Source organism: Diospyros lotus, chromosome 14 (genome assembly GCF_014633365.1).
Source record: "Diospyros lotus cultivar Yz01 chromosome 14, ASM1463336v1, whole genome shotgun sequence".
NCBI lineage: Eukaryota > Viridiplantae > Streptophyta > Magnoliopsida > Ericales > Ebenaceae > Diospyros > Diospyros lotus.
In genome coordinates, this window is record NC_068351.1 from 892,902 (window position 1) to 912,195 (window position 19,294).

At 36.4% G+C, this 19,294-nt stretch overlaps 1 protein-coding gene across 3 annotated transcripts; it reads left to right on the forward strand.

Annotated features, from left to right (window-relative positions):
- The first annotated feature begins 2,029 nt into the window (after positions 1-2,029).
- On the forward strand, positions 2,030-18,127 carry LOC127789934 (AMP deaminase-like). Of its 3 annotated transcripts, XR_008020692.1 has the most exons (21): positions 2,030-2,668; positions 4,084-4,262; positions 4,438-4,618; positions 5,211-5,389; positions 5,508-5,559; positions 5,679-5,806; positions 5,910-6,089; positions 6,355-6,422; positions 6,524-6,666; positions 7,950-8,011; positions 9,254-9,367; positions 13,600-13,740; positions 15,132-15,284; positions 15,475-15,528; positions 15,599-15,709; positions 15,784-15,957; positions 16,034-16,114; positions 16,724-16,822; positions 17,231-17,370; positions 17,517-17,641; positions 17,807-18,127. XR_008020692.1 is itself a non-coding variant. In XM_052319043.1 (19 exons), exons 1-19 carry the CDS (start codon positions 2,278-2,280, stop codon positions 17,297-17,299), a joined length of 2,559 nt encoding a protein of 852 aa, XP_052175003.1. In that variant the 5' UTR covers positions 2,030-2,277; the 3' UTR covers positions 17,300-17,762. The 3 variants fall into 3 exon arrangements, 1 of the variants encoding a protein (XP_052175003.1); XR_008020691.1 differs by lacking the exon at positions 17,807-18,127 and having other exon boundaries at positions 17,517-17,762; XM_052319043.1 differs by lacking the exon at positions 17,807-18,127 and having other exon boundaries at positions 17,231-17,762.
- The last annotated feature ends 1,167 nt before the right edge of the window (positions 18,128-19,294 follow it).

Below are 19,294 nucleotides of genomic sequence, written 5' to 3' on the forward strand. Positions count from 1 at the left end.
TTTTTGGTAAGAAATGTAAAATCTTTCTTATGTAAGATAAATGTCAGTTTGTTTGGGAAAAAATATTTATTTGAAAAACACTTTTCTTGTTTTTTTTTTGATACTATGAATGTCGAAAGAAATGATTATTCGGTTAATGAAAAATGTGAAATATTAAAATGTGAAGTATTATAGAAAAGTAACTTCCCAATATGAAAAGAATAAGTCACATTCTAAAGCAAACTAGCCTATTCTCTCTCTTTGTTAGTTGAGTTTTTCCTTGATTTACTTACCTTTCTCCGTCTTTATTGCGCTCTATTAGTCTCCAGTTGTATTGCCATATTAATTCTCGTCTCTCTTGAGCTCCACCTCTGTCCATTTATGTGGAGATTCGCTTATTTTAATCTTTGTCTGTATTATTGTATTCACCTCTTGCCATCACCATCTTTGTCACGCTTGCCTCTCGCTTGTCATAATCTATCATTTGATTCTTAATTTTATTCTATTTCACATTCTATTATATATATGTGATATATATATAACATCATATAAATATATATGATATTATTATGTTTTGATATTTATTACTATTACATGTTTATTATGCTTTTTTATTTTCATGTTATAAATTTGATAATAAAAAATATTATAATTTTTTAACTGTTAGTCAAACACTCAAAATTGTTTTCTAACAGCATTTTCACGTTACAGTTAAATAATAGAAAACTCATTTTTAGGAAAAACACTTTTTAGTAGGGAAACAGTTTTCTTTTTTTTAATCAGAAAAAACACTTTATCCCAAACAAACAGATTCTAAATATTTTTTTTTCCGTTTCATTGATTATTAGATTAAACAAAAATATTTTGATTATAAAAATAAACATTGACAGAATGGCTTAAAAGAGAATGGCTTAAAAGATAAGCCTCGTAGACCAAAAATACGGATCAATTATTCTTTTGATAGAACTAATGTTGCTAAATTCTTCGCGTTTACGTAAAATTGATTGATTGTTGGAAAGCGAGACCACTTTTGTCAATCGATTAAAGACAACGAAATTCTTTAAATGGGTCGAATGTGCCAAATTCAAAAAGGAATTCTTTGTTAAGCGGGTCGGTCGGTCGGTCATCAAGAGAATGTGATTCCCATCGAATTTTTCCCAAATATGCAACAAAAATGGATCCAGATGCTTGGTAGATGCCCGGAGTATATATTTGGCAACGATTCCAATATTTTATTCGAATATAATGAATTGTTTAAATTGAATAAATAAAATTTATGTAAAAAATCAAACTAAATTGACTAAATATATGCTCAAACAGAAAAATCAAAAAAATTAAAAGGATCAAGTGGACAGAAAAAATAAAAAAATCCCCCAAAACTGAAAAATTTGATAAAAATAACGTTATTTTTTACATTTTATTCGATTTAATTATTTTTGAAATAATTGAGATTATTAAATTTAAAAATCGGACAAAATCAACTTATAATTTGAATTGAATCAGATTAAATTAATATTTTTAACTAATTTAATTTGATTTAATTAAAATGTTACTCAATCCTGTTATCTAAGCCTAAACAAATCATAAATAGTTGGGAATTTAGGCGGTGGTTGCAGTTCACGAAGAAAGTGAGAAGTCTTTCTTTTCCTCTTGATTTTCTTTCATTTATTTAATTGTAAATTTTTCAATGTTTCGTGCCAAGCTTGACGACATTATACACACGGTGGCCAAAAACAAGAAGTTAAAAACAAATTTCATGAGGTATTTTTGAATTTAAAATAATTATAAAAATTATTTTTGATATTTTATTTTTTATTCGGTTGTTAGTTAATTTTAATTTAATATTTTTAAATAATTAAAATATCTTTATATTTAATTTAAAATAACTGTTTACTATTTACTATTTACCATTTACCATTTACCATTTACGACGTCTCCCCACGGTTAAAATGAAGGGGTATCCCTCCCAGATGCAAACCGAACACAGCTACCCAGCTGTGCTTTCCGAAGTAAGAAAAGGTTAAAGCCTGCGTAAATCACGAACGCAAAGGCGCTTTGGTGCGGCGTTAAAAAGCGAGGATTCCCCACCCGAGCGAATGCTCTCCTCTGTCTCTCTCTCTCTCTCTCCTTCTTTTCGCTATAAATACTTGGAGCAAGGCGCTCGTCTTCCGAATAGCAGACCTTCTCTTCGTCTACTTACCGGTAGGGTTTCGCTTACCAGCGTTCGAATACACGCGAACCTCGTCACTGATACAGTCTTAGGCGTATTGAGAGTCAGGGAGAGAGAGAGAGAGAGTGATGGATTCGTACGCTGTTCATCTGGCTATGGCGGCTCTGGTCGGAGCGTCGTTCGTGGCGGTCTCGGCCTACTACATGCACCGCAAAACCCTAGCTCAGTTGCTGGAGTTCGCGAAGACGGTTGAGCGGGAACGCGACCGAGACCGGGACGCCGCGGAGGACGAGCTCGGCCGAGGCGATTCCCCGCAGCATCCCAGGAAGTATACCGACAAGCGGCGGGGACAAGGCGGAGGCCGGAGAAAGGGGAACGGCTATTATCGGCGTTCCTCGGCGTCGATGCCGGACGTTGTGGCGGTTTCCGGTGAGGTTGATGGTGGCGAGGGGCGAAATAGTCCTGTTCTAGTTGAGGCCGTCCCGGATGGGTTGCCGAGGCTGCGCTCGCTTTCCGAAGGTATGCATGCATCGGATTTCTCTCCGGAGTGAAGTGCGCGGGGATACATGTTTAATTCAGAGATTGATATTAGAACTGACATTGCACTGATTGAGCGTTTCTGTACTTTGATCTGTCCCCATTTTGTTTTGCTTAATTGAACTTATCACTTGGCTGCAGGCCTATGTATTCATAATTCCACATGCGGAATTTAAGCATTATTAAATTGGAGAGAGTAGAGGGGATGGCGCGTATATAATTATATCTTCTGTGTAAACGGGAGTACAATAATTTAAAAATTTGTAGTTAGGGTTTTTGTTGACGTCCTTTTTTGTTCAGCCTAGGATAAGTCAGATAATTTGCTTTCGTACTTATTGTAACTGTGCTCAAATAACTAATTATTTACCTCGGTGTTTCCAATTTTGATTTTATTCTTATGGTTTTGCCGTTCCTGACTTTGTCCTTTCCATTCAAAATCAAAGGATATTGCTGTTAGAAAAGCGGCAGCCATGTGTGCAATTCATATAAGTAGTCTCTTTGTAAAACTGCAGAAGCAAGGAACACACTAGCATAAATTGATAAGCTTGATGCAACGTGAATTAGTGCCTGGCTATGTGAAATGATAAGCTGAAAAAAGAAATTCTGCTAAGTTTTTAAATATTCTCTAAAACAACAACAATATATTAATCCCACTTCATGGAGTTGGCAAAATTTGGCATGGAAAAATGCTCGACAAAAAAAGTTTGTTGGTGATGTTAGGGGAGAGATGGTTTTCTTTTGCATGATGTTCTTATGGTTTGTAGTCCAACGTGCCCTTTCAAAATGAGAATTTTGGAAACAAACAGATGGAGGTGCGGTTCATGCTGAGTTTGTGGATAGGAATAAAATCTAGCTGCACCATCATATTAATACAATTCGGATTTTTCAGGACCATTCACTAGTTGTATTTTTCATTTGATGTGTTGCTGTATGCAGATTGTTGAGGAACTCGTGCATAATTACTTAAATTTCTGCATTCTCAAGTGGCTGATCAATGTTGTTAGTTTTCTTGAGCAGTTTCACCCCCTTGGAGATTTGCATGTGTGCATTTATCTGTATCTGGCAGTTTTAGCCAGCCAATTATCTTATTAACTCAGCATGGTTGGCCAGTCAAACTGTCGTAGAAGCTGTCTTCATGTTAAAACATAGTTGTTCTGTTAGCATTTTTTTTTTTTTTGTTTTTGAATTTTGACTTCTGATTGAGTTGAATGGTGAATGAAGACTCGTATTGTACTTTACATAGTTTGGAAAATAATTTGTTGGGTTGTCTTCATTGTGCATTGCCTGGAAGTATTTTTGTATTTGTGGTATTTTTGTAAGTAGCTTATCAAGAAAATTTCTTTATTTTTTGTAGTCAGATGCTATTACTCCTTGACGATAATGTTATTTTATTTTAGGGAAATCTCCTGGCCAAGGGAGTTTGAGCAAAAGAGCTGGGCATCTAATTAGACCAACTTCTCCCAGGTCTCCTGTTGCTAGTGCTAGTGCTTTTGAAAGTGTAGAAGGATCAGATGATGAGGATAATATGACCGATAATGCTAAACTAGATATGTACATTCAGACTAATGGAAATGCTGTAAGTTGTTTAGAAAACTTTCTGTTTTTGATTAATAGCACTTTAGTTGAGTGGAATTGTTGGACAGTTTGCTCAATATTGTTCCCCAACTACTCCTACTATGTGTCATCCCACATTTCATGTTTCTGAGTTAAAATGATCTTCAATGATTTCCTGATGTAATAGGCTTTTCCAGGATTTACCTAACCAGAATAATGCCAATGAAGAGCAAATCCAGATAGATGCATCAAGTATGATGCGGTCTCACAGTGTATCTGGTGACCTGCACAGTGTTCAACCAGACCCTGTAGCAGCTGATATTCTTAGAAAGGAGCCAGAGCATGAAACCTTTGTACGGCTTAACATCACACCAAATGGTATTTTCTTCCTACAATCATTGCTGTATTTCATTCTTTTATGCACAACCGTGATATCCTGAGCTTTTGTGCCTCTCAGGGTGTTTCCTTTGGGGTTTCCATATTTTTGAGAACTTCCTAGGATATATGTTGTGACAACAAAGATATTGCTGGAGGAGAAAATTCTCCTAACTACATTGCGCATTGAACTATGTCTTAATATTTTTGAGGGCCTAGTTCAACGATGGGTGTTATGGAACCTGCCCATTTCCTCATATTGTTTACTTAAATTGATACTCAAATATTTCCTTAAATAAAGGAAAAAAAGTAATGACACTAATTCGTTGTTGAACTTTTAGTTTACTTGCTTCCAAAATGGAACAGATAACTTGAAAAACCATGAATTTCATTAAAATGCTGAAAAAGATCAAGGAGCCCATGGATGCATGAATATTTGCATCTCTTTGTTGACATGCAATGAATCACTCTGTTAATGGAGTTTGGTATTATATTGCCCCCAAGAACAAAATTCTAATGTCTTGCCTTAGATGGAGTGCATGTCATGGCCAACGTTTTAATTTTTCTCATTGTTTGTCCTTTTAACCATTTGTAGAGGTACCATTACCTGAGGAAACAGATGTCTATAGGAGTCTGCAAACTTGTCTTGAACTGCGACAAAGTTATGTATTTAGGGAGGCCATTCCTCCATGGGATAAAGAACATATATCTGATCCAAGTACGCCGAGACCCCATCCAAATCCATTTGATTACACTCCTGAGGGAAAATCTGATGTGAGTTTGTACTTAAATTCGTTGTTGTTCAGTGGTTCTTGAAGGATGGGCTAAAACTTCCCAAGGTTTGTTTTCCAGTTAGTTTTTTGGTCAATGACATTTGAAGTTCTCTCTGCAGCATTATTTTCAGATGGAAGATGGAGTAGTTCAAGTTTACAAAAATAAAGATTGTAAGCTGCAAATAAGTTTTGATTGCTTTGTCCTTACTGTTTTGTATGACTGGTCCATGTATGTTTATTTCAGACCCTTCTATCTATGTTCTCTAATTCTTTTCTTGTTTCCTCTTCAGTGAAAGAGAAGCTTTTTCCTGTTGCTGATGCTACAACCTTTTTCACTGACATGCACGACATCCTTAAAATAATAGCTGCTGGAAACATCCGGACATTATGTCATCACCGGCTGGTTCTTTTGGAACAAGTAGATCCATCCCCCTCTGATTTTTAGCGGAAAAGTATGCTCATTTTGTTATTTCAGCGAGTATATGATGTTTGATGTAACACTTATCTTCATATCCAATCAGAAATTCAATCTTCATTTGATGCTTAATGCGGATAGGGAGTTCCTAGCACAGAAAAGTGCTCCACATCGTGACTTCTACAACGTCAGGAAAGTTGACACACATGTTCATCACTCAGCATGCATGAACCAGAAACATCTTTTAAGGTTTATAAAGTCCAAGTTGAGGAAGGAGCCAGATGAGGTAATGATTTCCTTGGCCTGCTCAGGCTTTGAATGCTATTTATTATTTGTTTTGGTCTTTTGGCCAGGTTATTATCATGAGGTTTGAGCTGTGAATTTCAGACTCATATAACATTATCTATTGTCATCTTCTAGACACATCATTGAAATAGGTTTATTTAATGCCAACAAACCTTACTTGTTTAACAGATGATCTCAATTTCTCTTGTGAAGAATCTGAGTACAGTTTTTAATTAATCTGAAGCATTCTTTTGTTTATATTTCAGGTTGTAATATTTCGAGATGGAACATATATGACGTTGAAAGAGGTTTTTGAGAGTTTGGATCTGACTGGGTAATTAATTAATCAAGTAGAAAGTTATCCAAATCTTTTGCTTGTTGTTTTGACTTATCTGAGATGTGCAGAATAATTTTATTTTGATGTTCTCCAAGCAGATATGACATGAATGTTGACCTTTTGGATGTTCATGCTGACAAGAGCACCTTTCATCGTTTTGATAAATTTAACTTGAAGTATAATCCTTGTGGTCAAAGTAGGCTGCGGGAGATTTTCCTGAAGCAAGATAACCTTATCCAAGGTATGTCCTTTTTTTTCCTTTAGTTTGTGAGATGTTGAAGATGGTCTTTAGAAAGTTTTCCTTTGTTGCTCTCACTTGTTCCCTAAGCTTTTAGTAAACTGCTTTGTGTTTTAGATTCTTTCATTTTAATATCCAATAGATAGACTTAAGTAGTTTGAAGCAATTCCACTGTTAAAAGTTCACAATTTGATTGGAAGGAGCTGAATGATACAATAGCAATTCTATTATGTTATATCCCAATAAGTTTTATAATAAGATCCACATTCTGTTGGTCTGAACATCTGGCAAGTCTTTGCTGCCTGCAGAGATTAGCCGCAGTATTTGTGAGTGCTGTGTTTGGACTGGGCATGCTCAGAAACTTTTTACTAACACAGTCTATCAGTGTCTAATAATCTTTTTGAAGAGGAAAAGTAAATTCGTTTGCTATTGTTAGTCTATTATGTAACATGTGCTGCTTAATATGGGAAAACAGTGAAATTTTAAGCACATCTTTGATGTGTGGTTAGTGGTAATAACATGTAATGGACAATTGTGTGTATGATGCTTGTTGAGCTACATTTTTCTGGTTGTAAAATTGTTGGCATGGAAGTTTAAACTTGTATATGTGTCCTGGTCATATAGAAGTTTAATCCCGGACTTATAGATTCATATATAACTGCATTATCCTAGTTACTTTAAAGTTGGACAGTTTTGTCCATGATGTGCCTGATTCTCTACCGTGGAAGCTGTTAAACTCCCCTCTTTTTCTCTGTTGTGTAGGAAGTTGTTAGAAACCTCTCTCTCCTTTTATGCGTGCGTGTCTGTCCTTCTGCCTGGCGCTCTCTCTCTCTCTCTCTATATATATATATATTATAATGTCTGTCTAAAATAGGCCTCTCGTTGCATGCTCTGTGTGAGGTGTCAATCGTATGCAGCCTTATAATTACTTAGCAAAGAGGCTGTTTCCTGGCTTGGTACTGTTGTGCCAAGGTTCACCTTCATAATATGTGTGTATATGTGCCTGTGTTATTGGAACTTTACATGTTACTGATTTATTTCATTACTAATTTAATTGTATTTTGTCACAGAAAAGGCTAGGTAGAATATCTTATTTCAATATGACTCCTAATTTAGGAGACTAGTTACCATGATATGCTTCCATTTCAACTCCCTGAAGTTTCTCTCAGGATTCTTTGATGTCATTTCTATCGATATGTTTCTTTTGCTTGATGTTACAAATTTGTCCTTTCCATCAATATGCTTTTCTAACCTAATCATTGTTTAATTATTTTTATGTGCAATAGGTCGTTTCCTTGCTGAACTCACAAAGCAAGTTTTTTCAGATCTTGCTGCAAGTAAATATCAGGTGTATTTTTTTTTTCATACATTATCAATGGGTGTATTGATCTTCACTTCCTGCCTTAGTTTCTCTGTTATTTGCTCAACTGAAGAGTATTTTGGTGGGCATGAGAAGTATGAATTTTTATGTGACTTGAGTAATTAATATCTTTAACTATATCTCATGTTTTCTTTGTTTTACTTGGGTAAATATCCTTGGTGGGCGTGATAATTGTGAATTTATGTAACTTGAGTAATTGGTATGTTGAATCGTATCTCATGTTTTCTTTATTTGGAAGCTTCTAACTTTAAGACTCTGGTTGAATTATTACCATTGGTTATGTCAAAATGGCTCATTAAGATGCTAAACTGTTGAATTTTGACTTAAAAGTTGCTGATGTGGTTTGAAGGAGTCAAAATAAATTAGGATTATCTATAATCAATAAATTAGCAACTATCTGATATTGTTTGTTAACTATTTTGGCTGGATGTTATGCCATATTATTCTCTACTTTATGCTCATTTCAGTTTACATTTTAACTGTATAAATTGAAGTTTACGATTGAATAAAATATATGACTTTTGCTTTGCTGTTTTTTTCCCTTCCCTTTTCTTCTTTCTTCATAAAATACCAACATAAACTGTAGTGGCCTATTCTAAGATTGGGTAAGAGGATCTGCTTTAAAGCTTCTACATCCATAAAATCCTTCTGCTTTTTCTTTTTAAATTATTTGCGTTATATGGACTTGTCTTTTTAACTACATTGAACTTAATTTATTTGGCCAAAATTTTATTTTTGTAAAACTTGCAATATGTTTAATGTTTGTTATGCTTTTTTCTTTTTAAGAAAAGTATCTGTCAAATGGTTGCAGTTTTCTGGTCGAACAATGAATGCTTGGGCTGTTGTGTGTGAGATTGTGGGTTTTGGCTTAAAGGAGGACCCACTTTTCCCACTTACTGACACTGGTCTGTTGTGGTCTGCCTCTGTTAACATCTCTGCTTAATACGGACAAACAATAGGGAATTGACTTTTCATAGATGCATCAACATTTTGTGTTTAACTGCTTTTAGAAGTTTGGATGTTTCCTAGATGTCCAATTTAGGTTCATATGATTTTTGGTACAAGCTCAGGACTGTTTCAGCTGGCTGTTTGTACTTCTGTCATTATTTTGTATATTTCTGAACTTTTTTCTTTCTTTTTTTTTTTTTTCAGGCAAGTTGCATTTCTAACTTTTCATTCATGTTAAATGTTAAATACTTGCTGCTACAGATGGCTGAATACAGGATATCCATTTACGGTAGAAAGATGAGCGAGTGGGATCAAATGGCAAGTTGGATAGTGAATAATGAATTGTACAGTGAGAATGTTGTTTGGTTGATTCAGGTACTTACCGAGAATCTGTCAATTAGTATCCGCCTATTCTTTTTCTTTCAAATATTTGTTTTTCTTTAATGTCCCCACATTACAGTTGAACATTTCCAATATGCTGAATGTTAATTAAAATGATGTACTTTTAAGGTAGAAGAAATGTTTGTGAGTTTGTAGGGAGATTTGAACTGGCTTTATTTTAACAGTCCAAATAATTGTTGCCAGATATCTTGCTAGCCACTTTTTTGATGGTTTGAGTTGGAAAAAAGTTTTTCTGGTGTGGAAAGGGGTTAGGATTATAACCAAGGTTTTGGACTTTGAAACTTGACAAATAGGCTGGCGGTTATTATAGAGTAGTAAAAGTAATAGGGCGTTTTTTTTTTTTTTTGGGGGGGGGGGGGGAAGCAGAATCTTTATTAAAGCTCTCAGAAAATGGGAAGTACAGAGGAAAAGGGAAGGAAAACTGAAACAACAAATGTTTTGTTTCATTCACTTTTTCTTACATATAAAAACATTAAATTTAAATTTCTCTAAGAATTGTTGAAATTATAAAGCACCAAAGGAAGACTTGACATTATAAATGCAAAAATTTGCCCACTTTTAAATCATATTCTTTTCCTTCCTTTTTTTTTCATGTTCTCTGAAGCAGGAAAGTTGTTTTTCTTTTCGTTCTCTTTTCCTCTTAACTATATCCGTGAATCACATGGACATTTGGATTCAAAAACCTTTCTACTTGATTTCATCACATTACCATCTTCTTTGCTGAGATCTATTGTAGGTCTTCTAGATTTTACTTTCTAGAATTAGATTTTATTGTACATGCTACAATTTTCTTTTCACGACTTATGATACCATTTAGCTGAGAGAATGCTCATACATGTATGTGGCTTCTTGACCCATTATATCTGCTAGGATTAGTGTTAAAATTGAGAGCACTAGCAGTCCAAGAAATCACCCTACAAACCAACAAATATGTTCACTCTTGGAAACTCACAATCCTCTCGGTTTGGACACAAACATCACAATAGAAAATAAATGTAATCAAAACAGAACAGAGATAAAAACAAGAAACAGAAACGCAAACCACAATGACACCAGATTTTATCCTGGTTCGGATTGCCTTTTTAAGACAACACTGCATCTAGTCTTGAACCTCCTCGAGCAGCCTTATTTTATTCAAAGAATGATCAGTATACAGTTGATTCTCTTCCTTCTATTTCCCGAGTACATTAAGCGTTCGCCCCAAGATTACAAAGCTATCTCTTCGAACTCTAGCCTTTCTCTTAGAACAATCCGTACTTGTTACAAACAGAAATGAGAACTCTACCCTATATTGGCTACCCCTTGCCCTCTATTTATAATAGTGGGTGGATATCCCAATGAAGATTATTAGATATTTACAGTTTAACCCCCCAACTATTACTAATTACAAATTGGGATATAAACTTTTATTTAATACTTTATTGGCCCTCAAATACACTGTTTTCACTAATCTTCTCATCCTATACTCGAGACAACTTTTTAACAATTCTCCACCATTGTCTTGAGTATACTTCAACTTTACCTTCATCCATCTAAGCCTTGGCCTTCCAATAGATGAATTTGACCTGCTCTCATCTGAACTACTGCACAACCTGATCACTCAAAAACAACAACAAACATTAAGAATATCAAAACACTGCTGTAAATTTCAACAATGGAACACCTTGGATAATACTTCCAGCTACATTACCAATACTTGCAACTCTGCAACTCTTATTAGGATTGATCCTCCTTCTCAAGGATTTCCCCAATGAATAACTTTCCTAACATCAATATGATTGGTTCTTTCCATGGTGGGACTGAATCTAAGCCAAGTGGACTGCCTATTGGCTATTTCAACTTTCTCTACCTAGACATTCTTTTAGGGTTCCAGCTGTACAATCTGCAACCTAAAATACATAACTTTCCGTCTTAAGTACACTCCACCATAAACCAAATCCATACTTAATGGTATTTCTCCATCCCAAAGGGTCCAAACTTTTACGCAGCATCACAACAACAGTGCACCTTACCCAGATTGGTCTTAACACTGCTAGACTTACTCTTAGCTCCCAAAACCGGCCTTTAGGCTTTACCACTGTCTTCCCTTCTTATGTTTACTTCAAACTCAAAAGACTGCTCATCTCTCTTGTGCCTCTTTTATCTACCAGCGTATCAAGATTTGCTTGACTTTGGATAACCTAGCCTAGGCTATCATAAGCTGTCAATTTCTATTTCATCCTCTATGCCTTAGAATTTCCAGCTTCTCCTTTATTCTACACTCTCAAACACTGACCTGAATTCTCAGCTACACCTTGAGAGTCTTTCATGGACAACTTCCGGTGAAGATGCCTTACATTTCACTAGGCATACCATTGAAATACTCACAGCTTCCTTATGCACTCCATTTTAATCCTTGGACTTGTCCTAGAAGGATCAGATTTCTTATACCTTCACCTTGGGAATTACTATCATTCATAGAGAGACCTTCTAAGCAATCAACCTTGCTTACCTTTCCCTCTAACCTCTAATCGATTGGGCAACTCTATAAGATCAAATTTCCCTTAATTTTTGCATGGATAATGGCTGTTAGTGATACCTATTTGACCTGAAATTAAGCTTTCATGTGTTGTTTTAACCAATGGCCATTTGTCTAGCCTTTTCCTAGACTTTTCCCCATATCCAGCACCTTCCTTAATTCACAAATAGTCACTCCACCCATTAAACCTAAAGGGATCTTTCACTTAAAGTCTAAATTTCATTTCTCCCCAAATTTTCATGGCTCCATGCCATTCATTTGGACGAGAGTGCATCTCCTCTTCCTATACAAGAGGTTTCTATTTTCCAGCCTATTCCTTAGCACTCAAACCAGTGCATAAGTATCCTTAAAACCAAACTTTTCCATACCTCACTGGCTCCTATCTTGAGTTCTATCGTTTACCCATCCTAGCACTTATAATGTGTCTTAATGTGCTATATTGTTTGATTATTTTTTTTCATATTAAATATAATTTTTATTAATTTTTAAAAATTTTGCCCCTTGCTTTGGTCTGGCAAACACTTTTTTAATGCCTAGCACCTCAGGTGATATAAGGTTCATATCACCTTTCTCCCTTGACTACATTGTGTATGGAAGAGCAGTCTAGGCTGTCAAATGAATAATTGCATAATACTCATGGCTTATTATTTGAAAAATTAGAGAGCATGGTAGCGTATTTCCTTACTTAACATGATAGCGCTACAAATGCATGAAGGACGGACCAGATGAGGTCCCAAGTTGGCACCCCCCCCCCCCAACCCCGGCAAATCTGAATGCATGATGCATGAATGTATTTTTTTTGTGGCATAATTTGCTTCATGCTTTATTTCTAACACAACATATCAAGCCTTAATCTTACTAGGTGGGGTTAGCTATGTGAATTCTAGCTTGCCAATCATTTATATCTATGGCTATATCTTCTAGAAGTCTCTTATAACTTGTATTATACCGAAGAGTCTTCCACCAAAATTTTCTTGGTTTTCTTCTACATTTTTGCTAGACACTTGTTTCATTCCATCCACTCTCAAAGGGGCCTGTATTGGTCTTCCTCTCACATGATCAAATTATCTTAATTGTGTTTTATGATCTTTTTTTCTAATAGAAAACAGAAATAATAATAATGAGTACCGTGTGTTCTAGGAAACAATCTGCTTGAGTTTTTTTTTTTTTTGTGTTATTTCTGAATGCATTATGCCGTCTGGCCATATTGAATCGATTTTTTTATTGCTTGAAATATGTTTGGTTCAAAAAGAAATCATTATATGAAGGAAAAAGAGCAGAGCTTTGAGTAGAGGTGGGAATTGTGGGGCTGGAAAAATGATGCACATGTAAGAATTGATGCAAGGAAGGATATATTGATCACAAATTTTCAATTGGAGATTCTTAAAGTGAATATTTGAATTAAAATTTGGCAAACAATCTCCTGTAGTTCTCTATATTTTATGTTAACTTTAGTGGGGGCCTGGACAATTTCATTTGAGCTTCAGAGGAATTTTTTGTCATGATTATTTTTGTTCAAGTGTTATGTTTAGGCTAAAAGAAGAGGTTTTTTTTGAGTTATCTCAAATCCAACTTTATTCTTGCAGCTGTAACATTTCATAGTACTGGATTTCCTCTCTTAAAACTCTTATTGTTTTATTATGTTAATTTTTAGAAATTGAAAGCATTTGAATTCCTTTTTATTCAGCTTCCACGATTATACAACGTGTACAAGGAGATGGGTATTGTGACATCATTTCAGAACATTCTGGACAATATATTTCTTCCTCTGTTTGAGGTTACTGTTGATCCAGATTCACATCCTCAGTTGCATGTTTTCTTGAAACAGGTATCTGACTTTTCCTTTGCAAATCTTTTCACTAATACCAGTTAAAGGGTTATATAATAGATATTCACCCTGTGCATGCCAAGAAGAATTTGTTGATATCTACGGGATGATCCACCAATTGGGCATGTCAAATGGCTGGCACGGCTTGTTTATTCAGGTGGCCTGCACAGTGCCAGGCTCAACCTGGTAATTTGGGCCATGCGATGCCCCACCACAAAATGAGCTGGCCTTGTTGGGCCAACTGTTATTTTTTATACATTTTGCATTTTTTAATTACAAAAAAAGCTACAAAATTTTACAATTTTGAATGTACAAGATTAAAAATAATAGATTGATGTAATGCTAGGTTCTAAATAATACCTCAATTATTTTACACTCTCAAAATGTAGACAAATGAAAAGTTACAAAATACATACAAACTACGTACAAATTACAAATAGTATACTAAACGATGTTTGTACTAAATAATACCTCAATATATTTTTTATTGTTTCAAAATTTGACAAATGAAGAGTTGAAATTTACAATTATAAATTCTGAAGATTTGTGTATCTCTTTTTATTTATTGGGCCCAAGGGATGTGCCGGGCTGGCCACAGCCTGTGTTGTGCTGGTTAGTTTGACATGTCTACCAGGATGAAATGTTTATGTTATAATTTTTTTTCTGAGTCATATACCTAGATGGAGAGATGTTCCCTCCTCCTACAATTCTGTTTTCTGGATAAGAATACAAATATTTCTTGTTAACTTGCAGTGGCTTAGTATTCTACCTCCTAGTACCTTGCCCTGGTCCTCCATCCCATTAAACACAAGATAAAATAGAAATGAAACCTGCTAAATAGGGCAAACCTTGTATAAGGAAAGATACAACAGAGCAATGACAGTTTTTCTAGTGGTTCATCCTACAATTGAACGAGCCTAAGCAATTTTGACAAAAGATACTGGGAGGAGCCGTGCTCTGAATGCCCTTCAATGGACAGCTATTCCCTTGCCAAAATGGCATGGGAAATGGATATTTAAATTCCTTGTAATAAGAGCTCCCCCCCCCCCCCCCCCCCCCCCCGGAAAAAAAAAAAAAGGGGATTGAAATGGTCAAATTGATTGCTTAATTTACACCATATATGCATAAAACAACTATTCAATACTTTCGCATTTGAAATTCAAAATGTGGATCAATATTGGGCCCTACTCTCACTGTTCTATGATTCTGGTGTTGAACAAACCTGAGGCTGGGACAAACTACAGCTGACATGTATGTTTTGGTGGGTGCAATCTTGATAAAAGTGCAATCTTGTTTAAGTTGCATTCAGACTTATTATTGATCTTGATATTCTCTCGTCTGAAGGTGCAGTGCAACTGAGACAGTTTTACCTTGTCCACTTTGAATTTCAGGTTGTTGGGTTTGATTTGGTGGATGATGAGAGCAAGCCCGAAAGACGCCCAACAAAACATATGCCCACGCCAGCTCAGTGGACCAATATTTTCAATCCTGCATATTCATACTATGTGTATTACTGTTATGCTAACCTTTACACACTGAACAAGGTGTGTATATCTTAAAAAGTAACTTTATATACTCTTGAAAACTAATGATTTAACCCTGAAGGCAGAAAGGGAAACCTCATAAAGTTCTCCTAGACGACAAAATTAAAATGCCCTGTGTACTTATAATTGATTTTTGGTTACTTGTTACTAGTTTATTGTTGTATTCTGAACCGATTAACATTTGTCTCAGCTTCGGGAGTCGAAGGGCATGACAACTATTAAACTCCGCCCACATTGTGGAGAGGTATTAATTCAAGCTCTCTATGGTTATCAAGTGTATTGTATGGCAAGCTCATATATGTTATTCTGTTCAGGCTGGTGATATTGACCACCTTGCTGCAGCATTTCTAACAGCTCATAATATTGCACATGGAATCAATTTGAGAAAATCTCCTGTGCTTCAATATTTATACTACCTGGCTCAGGTAAAAATGGTAATAGATTGAAAAATGTTGATGTCTTCACAATATCTAATTGCCCATGATGCTTTGTTTTTTAGATCGGCCTGGCTATGTCTCCTCTAAGTAACAACTCCTTATTTTTGGACTATCATCGGAATCCCTTCCCTATGTTTTTCTTACGAGGCCTCAATGTTTCCCTTTCTACTGATGATCCATTACAAATTCACTTAACGAAAGAGCCTTTGGTGGAAGAATATAGTATAGCAGCTTCTGTGAGTACCCTCTTATCTCCCTCTGCAATAAGCCACATGAAGAAAGTTCAACTAGATTAACTACCCCCTCATACAGGTTTGGAAGCTGACTTCATGTGATCTGTGTGAAATAGCCCGTAACTCAGTCTACCAATCGGGTTTCTCACATCCTCTGAAGGTACATAGTCTCATCCAAATTAATTTTGTTACTTGTGAAAAATTATCCTACCTCTGCTTTTTACCTGGTCCTGGGTCAGATCCAGTTCTTACCCTTGGGTTGCACTAGGACAATAGGAAGTTTGTGCATAGCTTGATTAATAAAGTTTCTACACTGAACATACAAAATTGTGGATTTCAAGCATATGTACTTGTGATTCCTGTGGCATGACTTGTTTCCCCATGGAGTGTGATGTGGAAATGGGGGCAGTGGCAGAATTACTGGAACCAAATAGATGAGGAAGGAGAGATTGTAGTTACTTTTACTTATTAGTTAACTCCATAGAATCTTGCATCATTCCTGAGGCAGGCCACACTGGCAGGTAAGATGGAATTTCTTCCTACCTCTTGTCATTCTTTGTCTTTAAAAAATTAAAAGCTGATTTGGAGTCATGCACTGATGAACTTTTCTGAGCATTCACATTCTAACTAAATCCTAATGATGCTTTAGAGTTGCGCACTTGCTATTCTTTGTAATTTCATTATGTCTTTCTTTTTTGGTTTTAATTCTTCTGAGAAAATCAGTTATTTTTCTGTAATACTTCCTTATTCTTTCTAATTTCATTTTTAGTCACATTGGATTGGGAAGGAGTACTACAGGAGAGGACCTGATGGAAATGATATTCATAAGACAAATGTGCCTCATATCCGACTGGAATTCCGTGATATGGTACGTGCGGAAATTTAACTGTTGATTCCAGGTTATGTCCTTCTATAGACATCCACCACCACCATCATCATCATCAAAAGCTTTAATTGAACTGGGGGATGGTAGACGTAGGCACGGTTTTTTCAGGCAACTCACCGTTGTATATAACAAATAAAAGGGAAGAAAACTTGGAAGGAATAGTTGGTATGGTTGACATTTTAATATCATAAGTTGGCTGATACAAAGTTGACAATATGCTTTATGGAACAAGTAATGTATTGTGTTGTTTGCCCTCTCTTTTTCATTCACCACAGTTAGATTATGGACAAAATATGGTGCAATCATAATCAAATTGATTAATAGCTAGTCTGAACATTATATCCATTCCCCCACTGATGCCAAGAAGCTGCCTGTGGAATTTCTTTGCAGATCTGGAGAGAGGAGATGCAACAAGTTTACCTGGGGGCTGCTAATTTCCCTGAATATCTGGACCCGTAGTGAGCTTGACTTGTACTTTTTCCAGTCTTACTGTGTCATGTTCCCAGGGGTAGACACAGAGACCTCAGTTTGTAAGTCCTAGTTGGTTAATATGACATTTCTTAAGAATTATATCCAATAGAAAAGATGTTATCTATCACCAGTTATTGAGGTGAAGGAACTGCATTTGTTTATTGCACTTGGAAGCGCACAAGCTGAGAATTGCCCCATCCTGCAGAGGCCAGAGCTAAGTACTGGCAATGCTGACGTCATCAGTCGGCTGTGTGCACAGAAATATAGTGTTGATGACTTTAAGCATTTTTGGACGAAGTTAGAACTGCCAGATCCGTACGGACACTTAAGGTTAGTTTGATTAATTACCCAATTTAGGGGCTCTTGTACTATTTTTTGTTGGTTTTACTGCTTGCTTGTTGGCCGTGGAATGAGATATTTCTTGCAATGATTGAATTTTTTTACTGAAGCTCTCATAAAACTACAACATTAATTTTTGCCGCGTTTTCCTCTTAGAAACGTGCAAATTGCAAGGATCCCCTCTGCTCGGACGAGGTATAAATTTCATGAATTATATTGCTGAGGAAGTGAATGTTCTATTTTTGCCTTGCTTAATGAGGAAGTGAAAGTTAGATCTATTTTCAACTTATTTATCAAAAAAATGTTTGATCTTAATTGGATGCTGACCGTGGCACAAAACCTGATCAACCGCATTTAAGTGGCGTTGAGCACCTCGCTTATGTTTAGTGTTGCGCTTAAAACCAGCCCAAATTATGCTATTCTCAAGTTCGGTGTGTTTTTTCTGCTTGAAGCAACCTCTGGAACCTTCGCAAATATTAAAATTGGAGGATCTTTTGGACAGCTCTGGCTGTGTGTAATTTTTGGACTGTAAACTAGGAGGAATTTGAATTTCCAGGCGGCGTGAAGACGTGCAAATCTCGGTCGGGCCAAATTAAGATTGTGTTTGGGCACATCTGACTGATTGACTAGAAGTCAAGGTGACTGGGCCCCAAGTAACTGTATTTGGACGGGCACAGCACAAAAATAAATAGTGAGCTAGATTGGAACATTGTTCGGGCCCAAAGTGGAGCAAGGTTGCCTGTTCATGCTGTGGTTGGGCTTCACATGTTATGTCATCCCATCACAAATACGAACGAGGCAAAATCAAACAATTTTAAAATGATAAAAATGAAATAATAGGCAAAACTCGTACCGGGTCCAGTGCATACTGCATATGGGCCTGACATGAAATGGCATCAGATTGGATCAGTATTTGGTCTAGAACGGTGCAATTTGGCCCATCATAATGAACTTGGCCTGCGCATATTGTGGGAGACATTCAACCGGGCCTGAGTGGAACTGTGGTTGGGCCCACCCCGTGATGCAGTTGGGTCTGATTGGAACTACTGTAGTCGGAACTAGTTCGTAAGGTTGTTGGGCCCGGATGGGCTTACTTGGCTCAGTCCGTGATCCATTTGGGCCGGATGGATCCATCTGGGCCCAAGATGATTCTTTCGGCCCACTAGTAATGTAGTTGGGCCTGGCACACAGTGTATTTGGGCTGAAGATGATGAACTCGGCCCAATTCTGCCTTAAATATGCAACGCCTGATTGAAATTGTTTAGGGTGCAGATGGGTCCACTTGACCCAGTCCGAACTGTAGTTTGAATCTCAAATGGGCCAACTACAACGGTACTCGGGCACTTCGCATCTTGGCTAATCTACTCTGATTGGGCCTAATTAAACAATGCTTGGGGTCATGTGACAAGGGTATTTTCTTTCTTTTTTTTTCGGTACCAAAGAGAATTTTTTTATAACAAATTTAATATGTTATTTTAAGCTCAGTCCATCGAAAATTTTTGCAATACACTTGTAGTGCAATTAGGCATTAGATCCTGTGAAAGCAATTTTAAGCTGGGCAGGAAATACCTAGTAAATTAGGCATACTCGCATCCCTAACCCTCGCGCGCTCCCCCCTTCATATGGTAAGTCAAATCATCTTTC